Source organism: Myotis nattereri, assembly GCF_964212035.1.
Source record: "Myotis nattereri genome assembly, chromosome: 3".
NCBI classification, from domain to species: Eukaryota; Metazoa; Chordata; class Mammalia; order Chiroptera; family Vespertilionidae; genus Myotis; species Myotis nattereri.
Window position 1 is genome coordinate 6492603 of NC_138077.1, and position 23346 is coordinate 6515948.

The following is a 23346-nucleotide window of genomic DNA, read 5'->3' on the forward strand; positions in this document are numbered from 1 at the left end:
ACTAAATGCTCCAAACAAAAGACATCGAGTGGCTGAATGGATAAAAAAACATGACCCATACATCTGCTGTCTACAAGAAACCCACCTCATTAGAAGGGACTCACACAGACTGAAAGTGAAAGGATGGAAAAATATCTTTCAGGCAAATGGAAAGGAAAAGAAAGCTGGGGTAGCAATACTTATATCGGACAAAATAGACCTCAAAGTGAAGGCCATAACAAGAGATAAGGAAGGCCACTTCATAATACTAAAGGGATCAATACAACAAGAAGATATAACCCTGGTAAACATATATGCACCCAATGCAGGAGCACCCAAATTCATAAAAAAACTCCTGGAAGATATCAAAGGAGAGATCAACAACAATACAATAGTAGGGGACTTTAATACACCACTGACAGCACTGGATAAGTCCTCTAGAAAAACAATCAGCAAAGATACAGCAATCCTAAATGACTCACTAGATCAGATGGACTTAATAGACATCTTCAGAATACTTCACCCCAGTGCCACGGAATATACATTCTACTCAAGTGCTCATGACACATATTCAAAAATAGACCACATATTGGGTCACAAGCAAAGTATCCCCAAATTCAAGAAGATTGAAATCATAAAAAGCGTCTTCGCAGACCACGATGGCATAATATTAGAAATAAACTACAATAAAAACAACCCAAAATACTTAAACACCTGGAAGCTGAATAGCATGCTATTAAATATTGATTGGGTTACCAATGAAATCAAAGAAGAAATTCGAAACATCCTGGAAACTAATGACAATGAAAACACAACAATCCAAAACCTATGGGACACAATGAAAGCAGTCCTAAGAGGGAAGTTTATAGCTCTACAGGCCTATCTCAAAAAACAAGAAAAAATGGTAGTAAATCAGCTAACTCTACAACTCAAAGAATTAGAAAGAGAGCAACAAGAAAACCCCAGAGTGAGCAGAAGGAAGGAGATAATAAAGATTAGAGCAGAAATAAATGACATAGAGACCAAAAAAACAATACAGAAAATCAATGAAACCAAGAGCTGGTTCTTTGAAAGGATAAACAAGATTGACAAACCTCTAGCCAGACTCACCAAGAAGCAAAGAGAGAGGACCCAAATAAACAAAATCAGGAATGATAGAGGTGAAATAACAACAGACCCCACAGAAATACAAATGATTCTTAAAAAATACTATGGACAGCTCTACTCCAACAAACTAGACAACCTGGAGGAAATGGACAAATTCCTAGAAAAATACAACATTCCAAAACTCAATCAGGAAGAATCTAAAAATCTCAACAGGCCAATAACTATGGAAGAAATTGAAACAGTCATCAAAAAGCTTCCAGCAAACAAAAGCCCAGGACCAGACGGCTTCACAGGGGAGTTTTACCAAACATTCAAGGAAGAACTAAAACCTATCCTCCTCAGACTACTACAAAAAATTCAAGAGGAAGGAACACTTCCAAGCTCATTCTATGAAGCCAGCATCACCCTAATACCAAAACCAGGGAAAGACAACACAATGAAAGAGAATTACAGGCCAATATCCCTCATGAACATAGATGCCAAAATCCTCAACAAAATCTTAGCAAATTGGATCCAGCAGTACATCAGAAAAATCATACACCATGACCAAGTAGGATTTATCCCAGGGATGCAAGGATGGTACAATATCCGCAAATCAATAAACGTGATACATCACATAAACAAATTGAAAGAAAAAAAACCACATGGTCATATCAATTGATGCAGAGAAAGCATTTGACAAAATTCAACACCCATTTTTGATAAAAACTCTCAGCAAGGTGGGAGTAGAAGGATCATACCTCAACATAATAAAAGCCATATATGACAGGCCCACAGCCAACATCATACTCAATGGACAAAAACTAACACCATTTCCCCTAAGAACAGGAACAAGACAGGGATGCCCCCTCTCACCACTCCTGTTCAACATAGTACTGGAAGTGTTAGCCATTGCAATTCGGCAAGAAGAAGAAATAAAAGGCATCCAAATTGGAAAAGAGGAAGTAAAACTGTCCTTATTTGCAGATGACATGATATTATACATACAAAACCCTAGAGACTCCATCAAAAAGCTACTAGACTTAATACATGAATTTGGCAATGTAGCAGGATACAAAATTAACCCCAAGAAATCTGAGGCATTTCTATACACCAATAGTGAACTTTCAGAAAGAGAGATTATAAAAACAATCCCGTTTACCATCGCACCAAAAAAATTAAGCTACCTAGGAATAAACTTAACTAAAGAGGTAAAAGACCTCTACTCAGAAAACTACAGGACGTTGAAAAAAGATATAGAGGAAGACATAAACAGATGGAAGAACATACCGTGTTCATGGATTGGTAGAATCAACATCATTAAAATGTCCATACTACCCAAAGCAATCTATAAATTCAACGCACTTCCCATTAAAATACCAATGGCATACTTCAGAGATCTAGAACGAACTCTCCAAAAATTCATCTGGAATAAAAAAAGACCCCGAATAGCTGCAGCAATCCTGAAAAAGAACAAAGTAGGTGGGATCTCAATACCAGATATCAAGTTGTATTACAAAGCCACTGTTCTCAAAACTGCCTGGTACTGGCACAAGAATAGGCATATAGATCAATGGAATAGAATAGAGAGCCCAGAAATCGGCCCGAACCAATATGCTCAATTAATATTTGACAAAGGAGGCAAGAACATACAATGGAGCCAAGATAGTCTCTTCAATAAATGGTGTTGGGAAAATTGGACAGATATATGCAAGAAAATGAAACTAGACCACCAACTTACACCATACACAAAAATAAACTCAAAATGGATAAAGGACTTAAATGTACGACAGGAAACCATAAAAATTCTAGAAGAATCCAAAGGCAACAAAATCTCAGACATATGCCGAAGCAATTTCTTCACTGATACAGCTCCTAGGGCACTTGAAACTAAAGAGAAAATGAACAAATGGGACTACATCAAAATAAAAAGCTTCTGCACAGCAAAAGAAACCATCAACAAAACAACGAGAAAACCCACTGTGTGGGAAAACATATTTGCCAATGTCATATCTGATAAGGGCCTAATCTCCAAAATTTATAGGGAACTCATACAACTTAACAAAAGGAAGATAAACAATCCAATCAAAAAATGGGCAAAGGACCTAAATAGACACCTTTCAAAAGAGGACATTCAGAAAGCCAAGAGACATATGAAAACATGCTCAAAGTCACTAATCATCCGAGAGATGCAAATCAAAACAACAATGAGGTACCATCTCACACCTGTCAGAATGGCTATCATCAACAAATCAGCAAACGACAAGTGCTGGAGAGGATGTGGAGAAAAAGGAACACTTGTGCACTGCTGGTGGGAATGCAGACTGGTGCAGCCACTATGGAAGACAGTATGGAGTTTCCTCAAAAAACTTCAAATGGAACTCCCATTTGACCCTGTGATCCCACTTCTAGGAATATATCCCAAGAAACCAGAAACACCAATCAGAAAGGATATATGCACCCCTATGTTCATAGCAGCACAATTCACCATAGCTAAGATCTGGAAACAGCCTAAGTGCCCCTCTGTAGATGAATGGATTAGAAAACTGTGGTACATCTACACGATGGAATACTATGCTGCTATAAAAAAGAAGGAACTCTTACCATTTGCAAATTCATGGATGGAACTGGAGAGCATTATGCTAAGTGAAATAAGCCAGTCAATGAAGGAAAAATACCACATGATCTCACTCATTCATGGATAATAGAGAGCACTATAAACTTTTGAACAATAATAGATACAGAGGCAGAGCTGCCTCAAACAGATTGTCAAACTGCAGCGGGAAGGCCGGGGAGGGTTGGGGGCAGGAGGTAGGGGGGTAAGAGATCAACTAAAGGACTTGTATGCATGCATATAAGCATAACCAATGGACATAAGACACTGGGGGATAGGGGAGGCTAGGGGACTGTCTAGGGCCGGGGGATAAAATGGACACATATGTAATACCCTTTGTAATACTTTAAGCAATAAAAAAAAAAAAGAAAAAAAGAAGAAAATCTAAGATCGTGCATTTGTATTACAGTGGGGCCTTGACTTACGAGTGTCTCGACTAACGAGTTTTTTGAGATACCAGCTGTCTCTTGGCCGATTTTTTGCATTGAGTTGATAGAGTAATTTGAGTTAATGAGCTCCTTAACGAGCTCGGTCTCGGAACGAATTAAACTCGTAAGTCAAGGCCCCACTGTATATGGAAATTATACCTCATTAAAACAAAAAATGAGACCTGTGACCAGAGTTCCCAGGTGCTATGCAGCGGGAATGAGGGAGGCCCCGTTGGATCAGGAATTCCAAGTGAGATGGGAAAGGCGGGAGTTGGTGAGCCCAGTCAGGTGACAGACCTGGGCGACAGCCGGGGTGAGAAGGGCCTGCCTTGTTCGTGCCAATGGCTTAGGAAGGAAATCCCCACTATTTCGTGGAATTTGTTCTCTGTAAGGCTTGCTGTGGGTCGGAGGCAAAACCGTTTCCCCTCCTTGCTGCAAGTTTCTTCATGGGCTGTGTTCACGTCAGTGTTCTAACAGCTTTGTAAAAATTTCCCAATCGGTACATGTGTTTCCAAGCAGTAAATGATTAGTAGTTAATTTTTAGAAGACTCATTCAAGAGTATGGTCCTATTCAAGTAACCCGATGGTCTCTCTCTTTTCCCTTTAAAAATAAAAGCTGCAGATTCTTGTTGACACCGGGAGCAGCAACTTCGCCGTGGCCGGCGCCCCGCATCCTTACATAGACTCCTACTTTGACACCCAGAGGTGAGTGATGGGTCTGGCCAGGCTTGAGGGCACCACACCAGTACTTCAAAGTACCCTGGAGTAGAACAGCCCAAAGTCTGTTTCCTCTTAAGGAAGATGTATGTGTGTATATAGTTGTGTGTATGTGTATACGTTTGTGTGTGTGTGTGTGTGTAGTGTATGTGTGAATGTATCTGTGTTCATTCCAGGGGAATCATAGGAAATTCTAATCGTCTCTGTACATGCTCACGAGATTCGCTCTAGAAAAGCGCCAGTCGGCACTCGGTGGAGGCCGGGAGGAGGTTCTCGCTGCCTTCCCCAGTTTCTCAGAGGCTTCTGCTCTGAGCGCAGCGCCTGCGCTGTGATGCCTGTTTGCTTGGCCCTCTGATCTCCCTCGGTTGTAACAAGGCTCGGTTGGGTTTCTCGGCCTCCGATTCAAGTCCCCCAGACATTGGGTATTCAGGCTTCATGCTTCCTGAAGCATTTCCCCAGTAATTGGGGATTGGGCTTGGGGCCCTTTGACAAGGTCTCTTTGATTTATGAGATGAGACGTCAGGCTACCGTGAGTCATTTGTGTGGCGCGTTCCCATCAGACGCCTGCTGCCCAGGGCGGCGAGTGTCGCGCGAACTAATCTGCAGCAAAAGGGAGACGGTGTGCTTTTCAAAATGTGCTTCTTTTTCAGCCAATAAAACAGCCTCCAGCCAGTTGGCTTGATGAGAGATTCAATATACTCATCCTTCCTGACCTACTAATCTATTCAGGAAATTAAGTATAATTCTATTAGCATTTCCCCGCCTCCCACACTCCACCTGGGGTGGAACCCACAGATCAGTGAGGCATGGGAGCAATTTCTTTCCTCGACAGGGGCCTGTCAGTGGAGTTAGAATATGCGAGAAGTACCTGGTGACCTGAAGGAGGCTGAGCTGGACAACCTGAGACCAAATGGCTCCTCTGTCCATGTGACAATGACAGACATTTTTGCCTGATTTTTTCCTCCCAAGTATGTTTTTATTGATTTTAGAGAGAGGAGAAGGGAGGGGGGGGGGCATCAATGATGAGAGAGAATCCTCAATCAGCTGCCTCCTGCATGCTCCCTACTGGGGATAGAGCCCACAACCTATGCATGTGCCCTGACTGGGAATTGAACTGGTGGCCTCTGGATTCATGGGTGGACTCTCAACCCCTGAGCCACACCGGCCAGGCTTGCCTGACTTTTTAGATAAGGTATTGAGCCTGCCCGTTGTTTGAGTGGCCAGTGGGCACTGGCCCTATTGGAGCCCCCTCGCATGTGCCATGTTGAGAATCCTGATGAACCACCAGGTCAGGCAGGCTAACTGAGAGCCCTCGGGCCGTCTGCGACCCACTGTTCCGGTCACTTCCAGGACCTTGGAAGAGTCAGGGGGGGATCTGGCCCCCGCCAACCACCCTGAAGGTAACTCTGAAATGTGCAGAGACGCCCCAGGAAGGAGTTGGCGGAGTCCTGCGGGACCCTCCGGGGTGGTATGACTCAGGAGAGCCCTCCTCCTTCTCTTTCATGTTTTCTGAAGCCACCCAGGTTTCTTTTGCAATAACGACATGTGCTGGGCTCTCTTCTCCTCCGTCCCATTGATTTCACTTTTCAATCCCAAGTTCCCTGAACACCCTTATCAGAGTGAATTTGGTTCAAAGCGATTTTATTGTGGTGCGTGGACTTTTTCCTGGCTCCCCGCGTCCTTGATGGATTGCTGTTTCTGGGCACGCAGAGGGATGCTATCAAGAAGAAGCCGATCTGGGCTCCCTCTCGATTTGGTTAATTAATGTGCAGAGCAGTTGAGAGCCAAGGCTTTTCAACGCCAAGAGGTAGGACGTTAGAACGTGAAGAGGGAGGAACGCCCTTGTTTTTTAATTTAGTGCTGGAAACTGTGCGCTGATGACCCGCAGAGCTGCTTACGGTTCATCTCTGGGCCCTGGGTTGGGTTTGCGGATCCCAGGGGATATGGTTTAGGAGTGCTTTCTCCCTTTGTCTGGAGCCGTTGTGGCTCGTTAATTAATGTTAAGTAAATGTTCCGTGTTTGGCCACACCACAATCCCTTCTGAAGGGCTCCATAGCCACCCATGGCTGCCGTATGGGACGGCATCCAGAGACTGTTTCTCAAGCAAGGTCTCCTGGGCAGTGCTGGTCTGAAACACAACTGTACCTTTTTAAAATATATATGTATTTTTATTGATTTCAGAGAGGAAGGGAGAGGGAGAGAGAGAAACATCAGTGATGAAGGAGAATCCTTGATTGGCTGCCCCCTGCACACCCTCCACTGGGGGTCGAGCCTGCAACCCGGGCATGTGCCCTTGACCAGAATAGAACCTGGGACCCTTCAATCCGCAGGTCAGTGCTCTATCCACTGAGCCACACCAGCCAGGGCCAACTGTGCCGTCTATAAACCTGCAAGGCTCCTCCACTTTCCTGGCCGCCTTAACCAAGCCTTCCCCACACACTTCCCCCCTCCAGTGGGGGTGGCTAGACCTCAGAATGAGACAGTTTTGGATATTCAGTAAGAGTAGCGCTTTCTATGGGGAAAAACCCTACATTCTCTAATAATTCATACATTGAGTAAAGGTAACAAGTGATTAGATCATTATAACAGCAGCTATTTTTGTTGTATACCTGCTGTGTTCCAGGGTTTTGTTCCAAGCGCTTTACATATTCACTCTTTAATCCTCAAAATTAACCCCACGAGGGATGGTGCTGTATTCTCCCCATTTTGAGTTGAGGAAACTGAGGCATAGAGAGGTTAAATGGCGTGACCCCGGGTCACACAGCTGGTAAGTGGCTGCCCTGGTATTTGAACCCGAGCCGTGTAGCTGCAACTGCCTCTCATCTCTCTGCGAATGACAACAAAACATCCAGATTGTCCCCCGCCAAGAGGGGACTGGCAGCCTGGCTGGAAAACTGCAGAAGACATATTCAGTAGATGTTCAGGCTCTCAGCGCGAACCTGAGCAGATTCTATTGTTCTCTGTAGCCTGGACGCAGTGAAAGGAAAACCATTTCTCAAAAGAAAGTGATGGTACTTTTCCACTGTTCGGGGAGATAGCTGATCTCCAAGATCAGGAGCTGGCAAACTAGGGCCCACAGGCTACATGGGACCGCCTGTCTGCTTTGTAAATAAAGTTTTATTGGAACACAGCCGGCCAGGCACATTTGCTTATGTATTGTCAGAGGCTGCTTGCTCATTATCCTCACAGAGCTGAGTAGCTGAAACGGAGTCATGTGACCCACAAATACTTAACCATGTATTTTCTGGCCCTTTACAGAAAGGGGGTGCCAACCCTGTGCTAGATCACATCCTCCGAGCATTTCAAAATAATTAGCATCTTCTGTTAGCAGTTGTGTGTTTTTAACTTGAGGGATGACCCCAAATTGTCAGAAGGGACTGAATAATTCACTGTTTTTGTTACTATTCAGCGTAAGCGAATGCAGCCCCGGCTGTCTGCCAAGCACGCCTGAGTTTCTGTTGGCACTAACGCTTGGCATTTCACCAGTCCTCAGGCGCCCACCTTTCCCTGACCGGACTCTGCACATCCCCTAAGTCATTTCTGGAGAGGCCCAGGGCTCCCCACTCTCAAGTGTCCTCTGTAACTGCCCTTGTCAGGACTGTGCACGTCATGCAGCTCTCACTTTAAGGATGTGAGCTAACATAGTAAATATTAAAGTTATGCGTTCTTCATAGTCCACATTCCATTTCAAAGTTAGAATGAATTAAGTCTTTCCAAAATCTGTCTGCCTTGACATTCTTAAAATAACTTTTCCCACTAATTATAAAAGTTATATATATATATATCCCCTGATGATAAAAGTTATAAATAATTTTCCCCCAATTATAAAAGTTACATATATGAAAGTTAGAGGCTTGGCCAGTGTGGCTCAGTGAGTTGGAACTTTATGCCATATACTGAAAGGTTGCAGGTTTGATGCCTAGTCAGGGCACATATCTAGGTTGCTGGTTTGATCCCTGGTGGAGGCACATATGGGAGGCAGCTTATCAATGTTTCTCTCTCTCCCCCTTTCCCTCTCCTTCTCCCTCCCTCCCTTCCACTCTCTCTAAAATCAGTAAGCATACCCTTGGGTGAAGATATTTTTAAAAGTTATATATTCCCCTAATTATAAAAGTTATGTGTTCTCTCACCCGGCTGGGGTGGTCATTGGTTGAGTGTCAACCCATGAACCAGGAGGTCACCCGAGACTGATTCCCAGTCAAGGGCACATGCCCAGGTTTCGGGCTCGATCCCCAGTAGGGGGCGTGCAGGAGGCAGCTGATTAATGATTCTTTCTCATCGTTGATGTTTCTATCTCTTTTTCCCTCTCCCTTCTTCTCTCTGAAATCAATAAAAAAACATATTTTAAAAAGTTACTTATGTTCTCCTAAATATAAAAGTTACGTGTATGAAGGGCCTAACCACAAGAGCAAGCATTTCCCCCACAAAACCCCACCACGCTTCTTGAAGAAGATTCTGCCACATATATACATTTCTTTAATTTTTTTTTGTCATTGGAAATTTCTCAGTAAATACTGTTTTTTAGTGCTGTGTAATATTCCATCATATGGATGTATGATAATTTACTAAACAGCCCCTCTGTGTGGGCATGTGGGTGGTTTCCAGTTGTTACTGTTCTCGGTAAAACATAATGACTGTCTTTGTGCATAAACCTCTGTCTGCTTCCTGGGTGTCTCCTTAGGGTCAGAGTCTCAGGAGTGCAATTTACTGAATCAAAGGCCATTGTTTTAAAACCTCTCTGATGTACCAAATAAAAGGAGGTCTTGTCATCTCTGACTAACTTTGCTTCCCGACTCCAAAGAGGACTGCACTAATTCATGGAATTCTAACACAAAGGCGTGTTAACATTAATGTTTAGAGACTTAATATTAGGACAGAGGGGGAGTGAAAACTGGAGGCCACCAAGAACATTCTAGATCAAGCATGTCAAACTCACGAACCCCAGGCCGCATGTGGCCCACAACGAATATTTTTGTGGCCCAGTCAATATAACGGTATGTAAGAAACGTTTTAATACAAATTTTGTGACCTAATTTTTACAATATCCTGTTATACGTAATTATTAATAATGAACTGTAACATTCGCTAGTGACTGATCACTATCATCGTGTTGCATTCACTTCCCTCACATGCCTGACGCGCAGGCGCACCATTTCTCTCCACTAATACCAGCAGCGAATATTTTAGCAGCCGATGGCCACGGCATTAGTCTTGGACTGACTTGTTTGGTGTGCGCAACAGGAAATATTTCACTTTCGGAGAACAAGAAAAATAGGTTTATTTGCATTACGCTTATTAATTTGTGCAGTTATTCAGTGTCTGGTAAGTTAATGTTCAAGAAAAAATATTAATTTTTATTAAAATGTTCTATTTTTTTATGTTAACGATGGCTCATTTATTTCAGTCCTTTGTATTCACTGTGTCTCTATCGAAATAAACCCACGTTGCTATGAAAATTGAAGCTTTTGTTTTTTTGCGGCCCCCATAAACTTAAACCATGTTTACTTGGCCCGTGTGAGCCTTGGGTTTGACATGCTTGCTGTAGCTCGATCCCCTGGGTAGCTCTCACCACGGGAGTGTTATGTGTTCACCTGCCTGTTGTCTGTCTGGGTCATTTGTCCTGTCCATGGTCTTATCTCGTTCTGTCACTGTGTTTGAGGAACTCCTGCGCTTAGGGCTGCATGCATATGGGGTGGGAGATGGTGTCGCAATGATTTGCATTAAGCATGCCATTGCTTCACCCCCCACATTCTGCTGTGAGTCTAATCAACTTGGGGGCGTTGGGGGGAGCCCTGCAGGAACCTGGGACATCAGGGGGTAGTGTGGGGCCTGAGGGGGAGGGAGGCCTGTGGCGTTGGCGGGAATGGCTTCGTCTTTACTCACTTCACTGGTTGTGTGAATCTGAGCCCTCGGCCGCTGCTGGCACAAGCTGGTGGCGCTGCTCATCCCTCCCTGTGTCACCAAGCCCGGTGCAGGGCCCCCACCCAGCCAGATGGCCAGGCAGGGGCCCACACTCAGTTGTGCCTTCACAGGCTGACCCGGTAACGTGAAGCAGCTGGCCTGTGGGCCTTTACGGGGGTGCGAGAGGGGTATGCCTAGGGGCCACATGTTAACCCAGTATTTCCTGCTACAGCTGTCGCCCACACAGTAGTAGCGATCCGTGTGGGGGAGATGTGGCTGTGTCCAGTGCGCACTGGTGGGAACTGCTTGTTTAGGACAGCTGTCAGCCACCACGGCCGGCCAGCGGGACACGGACTCCAGGCCGAACACCACCCTGCCTTCTCTTCTCCCTCCAGGTCCAGCACTTACCGTCCCAAGGGCTTTGATGTCACCGTGAAGTACACGCAAGGCAGCTGGACGGGCTCCGTGGGGGAGGACTTGGTCACCATCACAAAGGGCTTCAACACTTCCTTCCTCGTCAACATCGCCACCATCTTCGAGTCGGAGAATTTCTTCCTGCCTGGCATTCAGTGGAATGGGATCCTGGGGCTCGCTTACGCGGCCCTGGCCAAGGTGAGCGTTGTCAGGGGCCGCAGGAACCGAATGATGGGAGGAGGTTCTGCAAACCCCTCCTCAGAGGGGCCGGTGAACGGGTCCAGGCCGTCGGAGATGGTCAGACAGGATCACAGGCTGACACACCACTGGTCTCACGGTTCATGAAATTTCTAGGCATTTTTAAAATTAAAGGGACATGGCACAATTTTTGAATCTTCCTGCAAGATAACCTGGTACCATTACTTATTGATCGTCTTTTGTTTTTATCTATTTTGCTCGTATAGTTTGAAAATACTGAGAACCTGAATGGCTTTGTGGTTTTGTTTAGGAGTTTTTATTAGCGTAGGGTTCAGAGAAAACACATTTATTACATTCAGACGCTCCTGTGAAGATGGAACCTACAGGGGACACGGGGACCTCGGCAGGGGGTGGCCCGGCAGGCTGAGAGGGACACCTGCGGCCGGAGCAGGGACACCTGGGGAGCGAGCCTGCCTTGGGACCACCGGCCACTGGAAGTAGTCACAGGCCGAGGAAAGGGGGGCCCTTGCTCTCGGCAGCATCAGCACCTTCGCAAGCAGGAGGGCAGGGCTTCCCGCTCTCCAGGGTTTGCCATGGAGGAAGCGCCGCTGGCGGGCGGGAGAGGGAGGCGGGCTGGCCGAGGCCGAGGCCGGGGACTTTCCACAGGGAAGGGCTGCAGGGGCAGGCGGCTTAGCTGAGCACCTCTGGGCAGGTCTGCAGACACCTGAGCAAAGCAGAAGGAGGGCACCCCTCCTGCCTGTGCCCGGGCACCACACCTCCTCGCTCAGGGTCAGGCTTTGAGCAGAGCTAAGTGGGAAACCACAGGAGGCCGGGCAGGAGCACAGAGCCCCCGGGTCCCTGAGGGTCCCAGAGGGAAGGCCTGCTCTCTCGCCTCATAAGGACATTTGTTCCAGCTCAAGTTTCTAGCAAATGGTGCAGGGGCGGGGGAGGGTTGGGGAGTAGGGGGGACAGTGAGCGGGTGGGGGTGGGGGGTCCCCAGTCCTGTGGTTTCTCAAGGAGAAAAACTAGCCTGAGGCACACGGCTGAGAACATCAAAGATATCAGTTCTCGAGAGCTCCCCGAGGGGCTGACTGTGTCAGGTCAAGTTACCCCACTTTCGAGGTGTGTATACTGAGGATCAGAGGTTCCGCCTCGCCCAGGTCAGTCAGAGCCCCAGCTGCCGTGTCTCCCTGTCTGTGGGGCCCAGACCGGTTCCGGAACCCCCTCTTTTCTCAGTACTGTAGGCCGAGCTTAGTATGAGATTTGCGTGACTTTCATTTCTTAATATATTTTCACCAACCATGTGACCCCGGGCAAATCATTTCATCTTCATGTGACTTTGAAAGTGAAAGATGTGGGTCTGACTGCTTTCATGCTGATTATTTGGAAGACGGTAGAGGCGCGCTAAATGATCCGGAATGAGGAGCATGTGAAACTTCCCTTGGGGATAAACTACGTGGGGGTTTCCGGACTTTCCACGGGACCTTTTATCTTTTCATCTGTGAAATTCCAAGACGAGCAACAATTGGCCCCACACTCGTGGAGCTGGGGAGACAGAGAGAGGATGTGTAGGGAGCGGGGACAGGCAGGGTGGTTGGGTGGTGGCCCCAAGCGTTTCTAAAGTGGGTTAACAAACGGTGAGTGGTGGCCATGGTGTGTGGCGGTCCCTGGTTGACCCCAGATGCTTCCCACCGAGGAACCACCCACGGGGGCCCCCTCCTGCAGATGTCAGGTCCAAGCACACCCCTGAATCAGGTTCTCTTGGTCATGGGAACGGTGTGCTTTGAAACCTCTACGGGGGCGCTGGGCACAGTCCTGCTGAAGGTGACCTGACAGAATTGTAACAGATCCCTGACTGTGCCAGGCTCTGCGCCCAGCCTTTATGAGATAACACCCAGCTAAGCTGAGAACCGCTCTAGGAGCCCATTATCATCCCATTTTACAGGTAGGGAAACAAAGGGGCAAGTCCCAGGGTTAAGATGGATGACAGAAGAACACCCCCTGGGTCAGCACCGGCCCAACCTGTGTCCAGAGACGCCTTCGTCTCACTGACCCAAACACAAAGTCCTACAACAAAGACATAGAGACATCGTCCTAGACTCACCAGATTCCACCGGAGCTGAGTGGGAGACAGTGCAAATGAGCTCAACAAATGGGAAGATGTATGTTTGCTAGGGGGGCTCTCTCCTTCCTCCCTCCAGAATTATAGATCGTAAGTTTTATTTTCTTGTCGATAATAAATGACCGCGCCTTCGGTGAACCACACGTAGTTGGAATGTGCCTATAGCATCCGTGCTACTACAGTTAAATTTCCACCAAAAACTAACTCTCCTATCTCCCAGCTGTCAAAGCCCAAATCTAAATGCAAGCCTATGACCTTCCTTTGTGACCACCCGCACCCGTGGCCCACCCCCACCTCAGAGCTGTCTGTAGACCATCCCCCTCTCTCTTCTGAATCCTGGAGCAGTGGGGGCGCCCTCGGCATGGATGGCTCCGTGTAAGGAAGGTGTCGAGTGAAATTCGGCGGTGGGGAATCAGTGATCCAGCTTTTCAACTTGAGGAGCAGAGCAATGCTCCTTTTCTGCTAAATCCCCGCTCACCGGAGTTCAGCAGACAGCTGGCTGAACCACACCCTGTCCCTGGTCTGGGATCTGAGACAAACTGTCCCCTGGGTCCGGCATCTCTAACTTGCATGATGGACAGACAACTGTGGCTGAAAGAGGTGCAGACAACCTCCGGCCCAGGAGACCCTGCTCTCTCCTTCCTCCGAAATGTCTGCAGTTAGAGTCCACCCGTTACCGTGGAAACCCACTTCCCCAGCTTCTCACGCCGCCTCGCCGGGCAGTCGTGATGATAAATGGGACAGCCTCCCCGTAGCTTCCGGGAGCACTCTCACTCCTACAACCGACAGGAAAAATGCCACGTGGTAGGAAGTCCTGTTGGAGGGTTGTGAGTTATTGTTGAAGGTACTTAATCCTGAGCTTGTTTATTGTTTAGCCGCGAGAAACGTGAAATATAAATTCGCAGTGGTGTCGACCCTGGGTCACTCCTCGTCTGGCCTGTGAGTCTGAAGCCTTGTTCCTGTCCTCCCTCCGCAGCCATCGAGTTCTCTGGAGACGTTCTTCGATTCCCTCGTGACGCAAGCCGGGATCCCCAACGTCTTCTCCATGCAGATGTGTGGGGCGGGGCTGCCCGTGGATGGATCTGGTACCAACGGAGGTAGTCTTGTGGGTATCTTTCCGTCTGAAAGAGGCGAAAGAAACTCACAAACCACTGGGGCTCTTTTTTATTTTATTTTATTAAAGACCCTGATAGAAATACTAGACATGTAGACAAACATAGGTCTTAGAAGGGTTTGATAATCCTTATTATAGAACCTTTTCTTAAAAATGAATAAAATTAGCTATTATTTTTACCTTTCCTAATCGTCCTGCCATCCAAAAGATGATTCTCATGGCTTCCCCAAATTCCATTAAAGCTTTTTTAAAGTTTTCCTTTGAAAGGTAACTGGTTTTGATGGGTGAGGGAGGGGCAGGTGAGAAATAGTAGGGGGTGTGCAGGTGGGCCTCAATCTGGGGAGGGGACACAAAGGCAGTGCCTGTGATTTCATACATTTGGGGAGACAAGAACACCTGTATGTCCCCCCCCCAATACACACACACACACACACACACACACAGAGCTAAAGTGTCAGTTAGTGAAACAGAATCATTCAAGGCCATCAGCCCCGAGTGTCCCTTGATGGAACCTGCACCCTGATGTCTCAAGCAGGAGGTGACAGGTGAATGCACAGGAGGGCGCCTTCCTCAGGGTGGGTGCTGCCTACGCCTCTGCTCTCCAGCTGTGAGAAGCAGGCTCGGCCACTTGCATTTGCTATCAGTGCAGTTGCTCTTTCCTTTTAAAATACATTTATATTGGTTTCAGAGAGGAAGGGAGAGGCAGAGCGAGAGATAGAAGCATCAACGATGAGTGAGAATCATTGATTGGCTGCCTCCTGCACGTCCCCTCCCGGGGATGGATCCCGCAACCCGGGTACATGCCCTTGACCAGAATCGAACCTGGGACCCTTCAGTCCGCAGTCCGATGCTCTATCCACTGAGCCAAACCGGCTAGGGCAGTGCAGCTGCTTTTGATACCTGGTTACCCCCTCTTCAGGGGAGAGGGGGGCCTAGGATTTGTGGAGCAAGGTTATGAAGTTCTGCAAAATGAAGTTTTGATTAAGGAAGCTCCCTTGTGTTCTGCTTCTGAGCACTGTGTGTGTGTGTGGGGGTGGGGGGGGGCATCCTCTGTTCCGAGGGCTAAGCCACAGTCAGGCTGGGTGGTTAACCACGTCACTGCATTTCTTTGGGGCACAGTCTGCGTCCGGTGAAGCTGGAGTTATGTGTGCTTCCTATCGGGGAGGGAAACCCCAGCGCATCTTGATTAGACTGGGGCAGAGTGTTGTCTGACCTGTGGCTGCCACGCCCTTAACGGTCCCTGTTCACTTTTCAAGCATCTGCTAGTACATTTATTTTGTGACATCAGATTCGAGTGAAAGTGCGATTCCAATGAGGGATTACAAGGGCTCGCTGCTTGTGTCACGTGCTGTATGCCTGGGTATTTTCTCTCTCATTCCTGTTACTATTTTCCTTCCTAGGTCCTAGGAGGAATTGAACCAAGTTTGTACAAAGGAGACATCTGGTATACCCCGATTAAGGAGGAGTGGTATTACCAGATCGAAATTCTGAAGTTGGAAATCGGAGGCCAGAGCCTTAATCTGGACTGCAGAGAGGTACCTACCCTGTGAGCTCTTTGTGCCTACCTGTCTGTGTGTGCCCGAGGCACCTAAATATGGCAGCTGGGACCTGCATATGAAAAATCAGAAGGTACATTACACCACAAGATAAATCAAAGACTCAGGACATTAAAAGTTACAGGGCCTTTAGTTATATGACAAGTTTAAATCGACCCCTCTCTAAAATAAATAAAAATGGTTTTTCACCATCACTTGGCTTAACAGGAAAAAAATTAGCACAACATGGTGAGTGAGGAGAAGTACCTGGAGCTACACCTTCGCCATTCCTACGGGCCTGGTGGTCCCTGACTCTGCTGAAGAGGCTGCATTATACAGGTTTCGTCAGTGTCAGGGACAGAGGGGGACAAAAATAAGCCGAATGAAAGCAAAAATGAATCATCCGCTTCATCTTTCCTTCAGAGTTAACCACCCCCCGCCCCCCTATATAATTCTCACTCAGCGGAAAGTTATGCCTAAGGATGTGAATGGCTTGCTATGCTGGAAGGAGGCCGGTGTGCAGGGCTGCAAGAGCAGAGCCGTTACGAACCTGCTCACACCGCTCACGGCACGGTGGCGTATCTGTGGCACATGATGGCCTCATGATTATGATGACTTGAGGGAGCCTTCTTCCGCTACCATATTCTCAGAATGGCTTATGAAAACCATCAGCATTTCATTATATCCCTTTCTCGTGCCTCCAACCTCAGTATCCCACCCTTTCATACGCCCCATCACAGTCCCCCACCAAGGCCCATGCACACAGACGCCTCTGAGAAACCCGCGGGGACGGGATAGACGGTGGCCGTTCCACCCAGACTGCGCGTCCACCGCCCTGTGTTTAGGGACAGAGGGCACTTACTCGCCCTGAAGGAATCCAGTGGTAGAATCCCAGGGCCTGAAATAAAATACAAACTGTGCGGGTGTGTGATGCTCTGACTGAATGCGGCTCTGGTTCTCTCTCCATGAGCAGCATAAGGGAGGGTTGGCTTGTGTGAGTTGTGCGAATGGCATTTCATGAGCCAGCGCACCCTCTGAGGACAAGGGGGTCTTCCCTGGTTGCGCGGGAGGCTCCCGGGCAAGGGCATTTGGGCACCTCTGCATGAGGGACAGGCTCTGCACTGGGAGGGCTGTGGATTTTGGTCGCGTCACTTCCCTTTTCTGGCCTCAGCTTCTTCATCTGTGAAGTGAGAACGTTGGGCTACAAGTTAGTCCTGAGAACATAAAATTCATGGTAACCACCAAGGAGGGGCCGTGGCTGCCCGCACTTGTAGGTAACGGATGCCGAGTGACGGGGGGCTGGTGCCGTGTCACTCACGCACCTTCTCTCCCCGCCTTCCCCTTCCAGTATAACGCGGACAAGGCCATCGTGGACAGCGGCACCACGCTGCTGCGCCTGCCCCACAAGGTGTTCGATGCGGTGGTCGAAGGCGTGGCCCGCGCGTCTCTGGTGAGTCTCAGGGCGCGGGTGAACCTCGGAGAACACCAGGTCATGACTACGTGCTGGGCAGTGTTACCCTCTATTCCAGTGATGGCGAACCTTTTGGGCTCGGCGTGTCAGCCTTTTGAAAAACCCTAACTTAACTCTGGTGCCGTGTCACAGATAGAAATTTTTTTGATATTTGCAACCATAGTAAAACAAAGACTTATATTTTTTGATATTTATTTTATATATTTAAATGCCACTTAACAAAGAAAAATCAACCAAAAAAATGAGTTCGCGTGTCACCTCTGACACGCGTGTCATAGGTTCGCCATCACTGCTCTAATGGTCTCCCTCTGAGGGTTTAAGGGTTGTGTGTGTTTTTTAACTATTACTTATTAACTTCACAATCTTATTATTTGATGTTAACTGGCAAATAATTATTTCATTTTAACCTGGGAGAACTGGGATCTGAAGGTGCAGTGCCTTTTTTTGTATTTCAAATGGTGGTGCAATTGGTGCAATACAGTTTTTTAATCTAAGAAAAAAATTGACAATATGCTACGTTAAAATAAATAGTAAACCAGGAATATGCTTGTAGCCTTTAAAACTAAAGAAATAAACCAAAAATCATACTCCTTTCAGGCCTCATTAAAGCCACGTTGGGATTTTAATTCTGTTGTAAAAGAGTGTGATTTATAGGTGGCAAGGACTAGTTGGCCAATATTATAATTACTGTATGGTCACGTTCAGTAACATAACTGAAATCGTGGTCAAAGACAAGTACCTTTTGGGGACCTGGCTGATGGTATTCCCAGGGTGACCCCAATTTTCCAGGTTGGGGCATCGGAGTGGACCAGCTGGCATGGATTGGGAAGGACACAGCTTTGGGGTGAGATGGAATTGAATTTAGTCTGGTTTCTGGCTGGATGAGCAGGATGCCTGGGGGAGGGTCTCGGGCCCTCTGAGAGCCCCACGTTGTCAGCGGGGTTGTGCTGAGGTCTGGGGTCCAGTGCCTGGCACCCAGGTGCTCGGGAAAGAGGAGCTGCTAGCCAGTGTCCACACTGCGTGCTGCTACGGTGTGAATGCAGGATACACATTCTCCCAGCTGCTTGGGTGTCTTTATCATAAACATCTGTCCATGCAGGGCCACCCTGGCAAAGTCACCAGAAATGAGTGTTTCCCACAGAGTTGTTATCCTGTTAGTAACTTGCCTGGTTATCTCACCGCTCCTCGGGGATGATTGATAGGAAAAGGCATAGCAGTTGCTTTATTACAGGTAATGGCAGGAACCTGGGAAGGGAGAGAGGGCTTGTCCTGAATAGAAACTTCAAAAGCCTGAAACTGCCATGGGGCCCTGGCTGGTGTGGCTCAGTGGTAGAGCATTGACCTGTGCACTGAAGGGTATTCCCAGTCAAGGGCACATACCTGGGTTGCAAGTTCATTCCCCAGCCCCAGTTGGGGCGCATGTGGGAGGGAGGCAACCAATCGATGTCTCTTTCTGACATTGATGTTTCTCTCTCTCTCCCCTCCCTCCCTTCCACTCTCCCTAATAATCAATGGGAAAAATTTCCTCAGGTAAGGATTAATGATAGATAGGTAGATAGATAGATAGGATTAATGGTAGATAGGTAGGTAGGTAGATAGATAGACAGACAGACAGACAGACATAAAACTGCCCTGGCAAGAGCAGCAGGCAAACAAAAAGAATGCAGAGGGGAAATAAAAAAGCAAGAATGCGGAGGCCCTTTTGGAACTGAGAGGTTTTCAAGGCGGCAGCCCAGAGCCGTCGAAGAGCCGCTGAATCAGACAGACGGCGGTGAAGTTGTAGAGCCTGACATTCAGAATGCTGGCAGCAGATCAGACCAGGCTCGATGCTCCAATTACGGAGCCATCTGCCCATTTCCCCCAACAGTGAAAATGTCCGCAGCAGCGTCCGCACGAGCTGGTCAGGTGTAATGCTCTGAGCTGTGAGCTGTGAGCGCTTCCCTGGGCCAAGGAGGTGCCCGGAGCCTGGGCGTGTGCCTGACGCCAGCCGAACCTCTGTGGGCCGGGCCGTGAGAGCGCGGGGCTGTGGCTGGCAGGTGTTGGCACCCCGAGGTCATCGGATCATGCGTTGGGCAGTGCCTGGCTTTGTAGGAAAACCACGAGGTGGAGGAAGGCAGTTACGACGTTGTTTGCCTTGTCGCCCCGGATCCTGTGAACCGGATCCTGTGAACCGGAGCCTGCGTCAGGAGGAGCAGCCTGGGAAGGCGGTTTGCCTGGGGCAGGGTGTGCGCTGCTCTGCGGCCTTTGTGTGCGCACCAAAGGCGCGTTTGTTCTCTCTGGGCCGGGCCCCGGGAGCCACTCCAGCCTGGTCTTCTTTCGGGTCAGGGAAAGGCTGGCCTCGGAGAGTGAACACAGGACCAACGTTGGGCTCTGGCTCCTGCGTGGACTGTCGCCTTGGATTTTAGAAACGCATGGTGGGTGGGCGTGTATTCTGAAATGAGCCCGGTGGGGGTTGGTGTGTGGCCGAGCCTGGGCTCCGCGCCTGCCCAGCTCCTGGCACCGTGCGTCTCAGGCCGCCTGCCTCTGCACCTCTAAAACGCACAAGCAGAGGACCCTGCTTCCAGATGACCTCTGACATTAGAGCTCTGTGACCTGAGGCCTGAACCCCCCACGTGGCTTAGCCCCCGAGGCTTTCCAGACTCTGGAGGCAGGTGGCCCCGGAGCTAGTTCTGAGCTGTGCCCCTCAGGCCAGTTACTTGGCCTCTCTGAGCCGCATTCGCCATCTGTGGCCGGACCTGCTCTTAATGCTGACGTTAGAGCTGTGGGCCGTGGGGCAGCCGAGCCACCCTTTCCAGCAAAATGACTGCCCGCCTCATCGTCTGGCAAGAGGTTCGTCCCTAGGACGCCCATTTCCAATCGACTTCCCTTTTCTCAAAGGAGAAACTGCATTAAAGCCCGCATTAGAGGTCTTGCAGGTCACTCCTGGGCGGTCCAGGGGGCAGCCGTGATGGATGGAGAGACACAGGATATTTTCTCGCTCTGTTCCCGGCGGGAGGGAGGGCTGGCGCCTGTGTGTGCTGTTGTGTAGCACGGGACACACCCGGTTCATGCTGTCCCACCACGGTGTCCTCTGTACCTGCCCCACGTGTTCTCCACGGCAGCGTGCTTACGGCCTCGGCTGCCATCACACCCTCCTCCCGGCACCTCTTCCCAGCCCTGGGCCCTCCTTTTCGGGGTCTCTCTCCCTGCCCATTTCTCTGGGTGGGTCCTAGGCCCCGCTCCTCCCTATACTGTCCTCAGTGGTCTGTCCACGGCCACATCACCGCGTCCCACCCTCCTGTCCCGGACTCTGGAACTCAGCGGCTTGCCCTGGCTCGGCCCCCAGAGTCTGGACTCCGTCGACAAGTGACCTGCATGTCCCACTCAAATGACACCGGTGTGCCACGGAGCCCAGGCCTCTGAGAAACGATTTCTGATAAATGCACAGTGGTGCCCTGGTTCTGTCCTTGCCTGTCTCATGCACCCTCCTGCCCTCTGCACCAGCCTCCGTGGCTGTCGTCCGCGTCCCCACCACCACCACCATACCTCACCAACGCCCTTTCGCCCCTCAACTCAGCCCAGGTGTTCCTACCTCAGGGACAAACACCCACCTTCCTCCCCGTCAGTACTCTCCTGGCTCTGTCCCCACCGCATACGCCCCCAGCTAACGCCCGAGCAGGGCTCTGTGCCGGAAGGGGCACGCGTGGTAGCCGAAGAGCCTCCCACACAGTCCTCCCTCGGGGAGCCGGCAGGCCCAGGGCAGGCCTGCTCTGGTGCCTTCGCTGGTCCTGATGAGATGGCGTGGCTGGAACTTGTAATTCACTTAAAGATTCAGCAACTAGTAGACATGCTTGGGCGACTGTCCCTCCAGGCCCCTGACGAGAGGCACAGGTGGACGTTCTGTGTTCCCGCCCATTCATGTTTCCCACAATCTTTCCTGAATCTCTCTGATGGGCTAGGTGTTAGGACCGGAAGTGGATGCAGACAGCAGGCCTCTGTCCTTAGAGGGCTCAGATCCTAGTGCAGGAAACAGAAGTGAACCAAACACAGTAAATGTCAAACTAACTGCTACGGGGGATACCCAGTGGAGGACCAGCATTATGTGGGGGAGTCGAGGAGGGCTTCCTGGAGGAGGCATCATCTGAGCTGAGATCTGGAAAGGAGAAGGATGTTCCAGAAGAGGGGAGAGCTCAGAGGGGGCTCTGCACCTGGGGGAAGCTCGCTGGGCACGGGGAATTCCAAGGAGAGGTGATGCCTGAAAGGTCCTGAGGGCCACATTTAGGATCTGGCCTCTCTTTTAAACGGTCATTGCCAACTACTGTGTTACCTTGGGCAAGCCCCTTCGCCTCTCTGTGCTTTGGTGTCCTCATCTGTGAAGCAGAGGGGGTAATGTTACCGCACTGCTGGCGGCGTTTGAGGATTGATGGAATTATGACTGTAAAGCTCTTATAAAGGTGCCTGATGCTGGCGAGTGCTCCACAAGCCTCAGTGTTTTAATAATTGTTATTTGTCAGCACCGTTACCCCCCAGAGGACTGATGGCTCCGCTGCGCTGTCCAAATTAAGCCCTGTTTATCCCCGTGGGCATCTGGCGAGGTGACAAGAAAAGCCGGGAGCTGTTTCCTGTTGACGCGCCAGACTAGTCATTAGTTCTCACGTTACCGTGTTTTGTCTAGATTCCAGAATTCTCGGATGGTTTCTGGACTGGGTCCCAGCTGGCATGCTGGGCGAATTCCGAAACACCTTGGTCTTACTTCCCGAAAATCTCCATCTACCTGAGAGAGGAGAACTCCAGCAGATCCTTCCGCATCACTATCCTGCCTCAGGTATGAGCTTGGATTTGGGCTTTTCTCTCTTCAACGTGTAACATGCAAAAGTAAAGCCCTTCATGCATAATATCTAATCATCGATACCTAACACAGGCATGGATATACAGTGGTGCCGAGTGACAAACAGCCATGAATAGCAGCAGCTTTCTCAGTGAGCGTTAATTCCTGCTCAGGAGCCTGGGTGGGTCTGCTGATCTCCTGGGCTTGCTCACCTGTGTCTGGTCAGCTGGTGTTGGCTGGGTCTAGGTTGGCTTTAGTCTAGGATGGTCTTGGTCTAGGTTGGCCTTAGTCTAGGATGGTCTTGGTCTAGGTTGGCCTTGGTATAGGATGGTCTTGATCTATGTTAGCCTTAGTCTAGGACAGTGATGGCGAACCTATGACACGCGTGTCAGAGGTGACACGCAAACTCATTTTTTTGGTTGATTTTTCTTTGTTAAATGGCATTTAAATATATAAAATAAATATCAAAAATATAAGTCTTTGTTTTACTATGGTTGCAAATATCAAAAAATTTCTATATGTGACACAGCACCAGAGTTAAGTTAGGGTTTTTCAAAATGCTGACACGCCGAGCCCAAAAGGTTCGCCATCACTGGCCTAGGATGGTCTTGGTCTCGGTTGGCCTTGGTCTAGGATGGTCTTGGTCTAGGTTGGTGCTGGTCCAGGTTGGTCTTGGTGTAGGATGGTCTTGATCCCAGGTGGAGAAGTAGACACCACCTCCCAATGGGAGGAGCTGCAAAGTTACATCACAAGGGGTGGCTACAAGGAAAGGTCAAGAATTGAGGACATTTTTGCCACATCTACAACAATATCAGTAGATGGGTTTTTCCTACTTATTTATAAATAAAGAATAAAACTGGATTCTCAGAGATTAAGACGTCATTTCCCCCATATGCAATAAAGCATTGATTCCTTCTTCATCCCAGGCATCTAATTAAATAGACCAACTTCTGTCTCCCT

General features: G+C 48.8%; 1 protein-coding gene across 1 annotated transcript in view; it reads left to right on the forward strand.

Moving 5' to 3' along the window:
* Nucleotides 1–23346, forward strand: part of BACE2 (beta-secretase 2) — a gene marked incomplete at its 5' end in the record, with an annotated part of 77308 nt that overhangs the window by 32177 nt on the left and 21785 nt on the right. Inside the window, 6 exons of the mRNA XM_081088249.1 lie at nt 4724–4812; nt 11121–11337; nt 14436–14564; nt 15974–16108; nt 17457–17558; nt 22234–22383. Coding sequence (XP_080944375.1) covers nt 4724–4812; nt 11121–11337; nt 14436–14564; nt 15974–16108; nt 17457–17558; nt 22234–22383 — 822 coding nt within the window. The remainder of the gene's footprint in view (nt 1–4723; nt 4813–11120; nt 11338–14435; nt 14565–15973; nt 16109–17456; nt 17559–22233; nt 22384–23346) is intronic.